The sequence below is a fragment of the Buceros rhinoceros genome, unplaced genomic scaffold (genome assembly GCF_000710305.1).
Source record: "Buceros rhinoceros silvestris isolate BGI_N320 unplaced genomic scaffold, ASM71030v1 scaffold43713, whole genome shotgun sequence".
Lineage (NCBI taxonomy): Eukaryota > Metazoa > Chordata > Aves > Bucerotiformes > Bucerotidae > Buceros > Buceros rhinoceros.
In genome coordinates this window covers 7,676-11,589 of record NW_010403845.1, presented here as the reverse complement: position 1 = coordinate 11,589, position 3,914 = coordinate 7,676, and the positions used below count along the sequence as shown (strand labels likewise).

The 3,914-nt window shown below is 37.5% G+C and overlaps 1 protein-coding gene across 1 annotated transcript in view; it reads right to left on the bottom strand.

Moving 5' to 3' along the window:
- Positions 1 to 478: 478 nt before the first annotated feature.
- The window catches only part of LOC104490809 (glycerol-3-phosphate dehydrogenase 1-like protein), a gene marked incomplete at its 3' end in the record, with an annotated part of 6,428 nt that continues 2,992 nt past the window's right edge, over positions 479 to 3,914 (bottom strand). The window contains exons 3-4 of the mRNA XM_010133147.1: positions 1,760 to 1,898; positions 479 to 591 (exon numbers count right to left, since the gene is read on the bottom strand). Coding sequence (XP_010131449.1) covers positions 479 to 591; positions 1,760 to 1,898 — 252 coding nt within the window. The remainder of the gene's footprint in view (positions 592 to 1,759; positions 1,899 to 3,914) is intronic.

The window sequence follows — 3,914 nt, the reverse complement described above, 5'->3', positions numbered from 1 at the left end:
TTCTGTATGTTTATCCACATGAACCTTATGCAGTTTATGTCCACAAAAAGTAAAATATAAAAGTGCTCACATTTAAGTCAATGAAGAGGGGAATAGTTCTGTCAGACACAAAGAATTACTGCTGACTTCTCTTTTCCTCTCTTTTTGTGAATGCACCATGGAAAAAAAAAAGTAACTAAAATGGATTTAGAAATACGTTGACCAGTCAGATGAAATCAACACTTGTTTCACACCTGTGTGTAAGCTAAGTGAAAGAGGTAGAAAGAGTACTTGGGAAGATGGTGAGACAGGGGTCTAAAAGCCAACTCTCACAACATGCTGCTCTCTAATTTCCCATCTGTTTCTTCTGTCAATGTGATGCAGCAGTTATATATGTTATATAAAGCACAGTGAACTTAATTCTTTAAATGAAAATACCCTCTTTGTCTACAACAATCACTGTTCCATCTGTGTACCAACTGCAGCCTGTTAATCTTACCTTCAGAGCACCACAAAGCTCAACTGTATCTGCATCATCTACTACAGTTATTCGGAAGTTTGGAGTCTGCAGGAGTTCTTTGAAGAGAAGGCCATTTTCCAAGATTTTGCTGCCTATTGAGAGAGAAAGGAAGGCTAAAATATTATTAATTTAGTTGGGTGTTATTTAGCCTTTCCTGTGCAAGACAAAATACTTAAAAGCAGAGATAAGGCTGTTCTATCACCATCCTGAAAAGATTAATGTTTTAAGTGTCTAAGGACATGCCCACACTTAAAAGCTCTACATTGAGTTACTCTGACTTCTTCATAATTCATTGTCTGCTCAGCAACAGATTCTAAACAGCAATTCCATTAATTTTCTACACTCTCTCTTTTTTTGATCATTCTCTTTAAAAAGAACAGTTAATAATAAAACAAAGATGAATTTAAAATATAGCAGGTGCAATTCTACCAATTATTTTAAGGCCTGCATTCCAGAAAAATACCTGCTGATAAAAGCATGTCAAGGATGTTTAACTTCATTGAGCATGCTGCCACTGCTTAATGCTTCTAAGCGCTAAGAGGTAACCCAAACATGCAAAAATAAGTTCAAAAGTTGTTAATGAGGGGTTACAAAACTAAAAATGCAAAAAACTGTAAAAAGTAACTCTGAAAAAATAACATAAACTCTGCTATTACGTATGACTACCTGTATGTGTAAACACATGTACATATGCCTATCTAAACCATGAAACCCACAACTAGGCATATATTTGTGCTGCAAGGATCTGCAGACATCAACGCAGAACTAAAACAATGTCCAGCTTTTGGGGGAACTAATTATTTTGAGAAATTAAAAGAAGGTATTGATACCTTAAAAAAAAACCAAACCCAATTCAAACACGCATGAAGGTATCATCTGTGACCATAACACCTGAGTTGGAGTACAGAATATCCCTATAAAGCCTTTCAGACGCAAGAAAAATCTTAAGCATGGTAGAAAATAAAGCAGTTTGTTACACAGAGGGTGACAAAAAGCACACTTAATATTTCACCTGCTACGGTAACAAGCCTAGTGAAACTAGGTAAAACTGCACTCCTTCCTCTCCCTCTATTTCCAGCATTGTCTTAGTACTTTTGGAAGTCTAAAGCATTCTAGGAAATTCAACATTAAAATAAGAAGGAAACAACAGTTTCTGATAACAGCCAGCTAATGTTGAACACAATAAAATTTTGAGCTGTTTGGTGTGCAGCTGTGAGGACAGGAAGACGTTTCAAACATTCTTGTTACTTGGAACAGTACCTATTGTGGTTTCACAGAATTTCTCTGCTGCCACCTCATTGGCAATGTTAGCTCCCATCAGCACACTGATGTCTATTCCCATCTTCTCTCGAATAATGTCAGAGATCAGTTTGAGTCCTTCTGGGCCTTCATCTATTCCCTGCAGCCAACATTAAATGGAATTACGAAGGAGTTATTCATTAGACACAGCAGAGAAGAAAGCACACCGCAATTAGTCTTGTCCACAAACGAGAAGTGCAACAAGGCCTATTCAGATAGAGACTAAAGACAACAGACTCGCTACCAGTGAAACTTCTGCTGTTGTTGCGACCCTGCCGACCAATCTTCTTTTCATAGAAGGTAGTACCTTAAAAATTACGACTAAACTCTAGATGATGGTTACAGTTTTTAATCTATGCTCAATCAAAGATCTGATTTGAAGAAGTGCTGAATATTCAGCTTTGTCAATTCAGAATTTCAGTTGATTTTTATCAGTGTATACATACCAAAGCCAGTGAAGCATCACCAACCCATCAGCTGTGCATTGGGGTCTGCATTTGGATTTGCAATTGCACTGAAATTCACAAATGGCATCTCAATAACTTGTTTTGTGAAGGGGTATCTGATCTGAAATATCAGAGACTGATTCCCTTGAGTATAGTACCAACAATTTACTAGGAGAAACCCAATTTACTGATTTTGAATACTATTATAAATGAAACAGCTGTTCACAGATATGTATAAAGCTGAACAACCAAGAATAATTTAACTTCTAAGGATATTTTTAATCTGTATTTGTAAACACACTCTTTACAACATGTGAAAGTAGGGGCAGAAATAGGACCTTAGAAAAGATCACCCCAGAGATTAACGTTGCAGTGGAGAAGAGAGTCTGGTACCCTGAATTGAACTAAGAACTCCAAAGGAGACTACTTTCTTCTCATAAAACCCTTTTCTCCCAGCCTACAAAATGCAGACTCCTTTTGAGTTTTTAGAACAGTAGCACGGCAGACAAGCTACTGAAATGGTCTTTCTTTCCCACAGTATACCACCTTTTATACAGTGCTATTTTTTAATGTTGGGGATTTGGTACTTTTGGGGATTGGCAATTTTGAATTATGACTTAAATGCAAAACCGCAGTGTGATCTACTACTTTCAGATAAACATATACACATACACTTGTCAGAATGTGGTCAGTAGTGACACTTCAGGCAGGCAGTAATTTGCATTTTCACAGATCAGAAGAGCTATTTCTTAATCAACATGGTACAACCAAGAGGCATGCAGAAATGCCTGTATAAAACTAGCCAATTAAACTAGTGTTTGCATTTCTGCATTATTTTTCAATCTGTATCGCTTAATGCACAGCTCTGCTTTCTCATCCTTAATGAGCCAAACCTGAAAGCAAGCAAACATATACATGTATTTTTCCCTCACAGTGTCAAGTGTCCTCACAAAATAACTGTAAGGCCCTTCCTCCTAAGTAGTCAATTAATAAACAGAAAAACATGCACACATTGAGAACAACTCAAAAAAAAAGTGAATATGTACACAATTATTCATCCAAGTGAAAGGAGATCAGAGAGGCTTAGGTGCCAAATTCAGCTCCACTATGAAGCAGATGCAGCTTCTGACAAAGTCAAGGAAAGCTGCACCTATTTCTTGTAGACTTAAATCCAATACTGCATGATAGACGACAGGTGAAAAAACAAACACCCTCCCCATATTTTAGACCACTAAAAATATGACTTTGATGAAAACAGCATGCATAAAAAACCTGCAACAGTAGAGAAAAAAATGCACTCTTGCCTCTGCTATTCAGTTTCACTGTTGTGTTAAGTCTCTACCCTTCTTGAATGATACTTTTAATGACACACAGTTATGCCTTTTCATAAAGGCTAACATGTACTTGGCAACCTCCTGCAAAAAGTTAAGGGGCCTCACACCTTTCCTTTTGAAAGCCTGCCTACTGATGTAGTGTCGCAAAGTGGCAGTGGAAGCTGCCTAGTACTCAACTGCTTTGCATGGCAGGTACCTTTACTTTACTTACACTACACTAAGTACGGGCTTTTTGTTTTGATGGGGTTTTTTTAATTAGTTTGGGGGCCGGATTTTTTTTAAGTATTCCTCCCCCCCCCCCCCCCCCTCTTTTTTCTTTATATCAAAACACACACT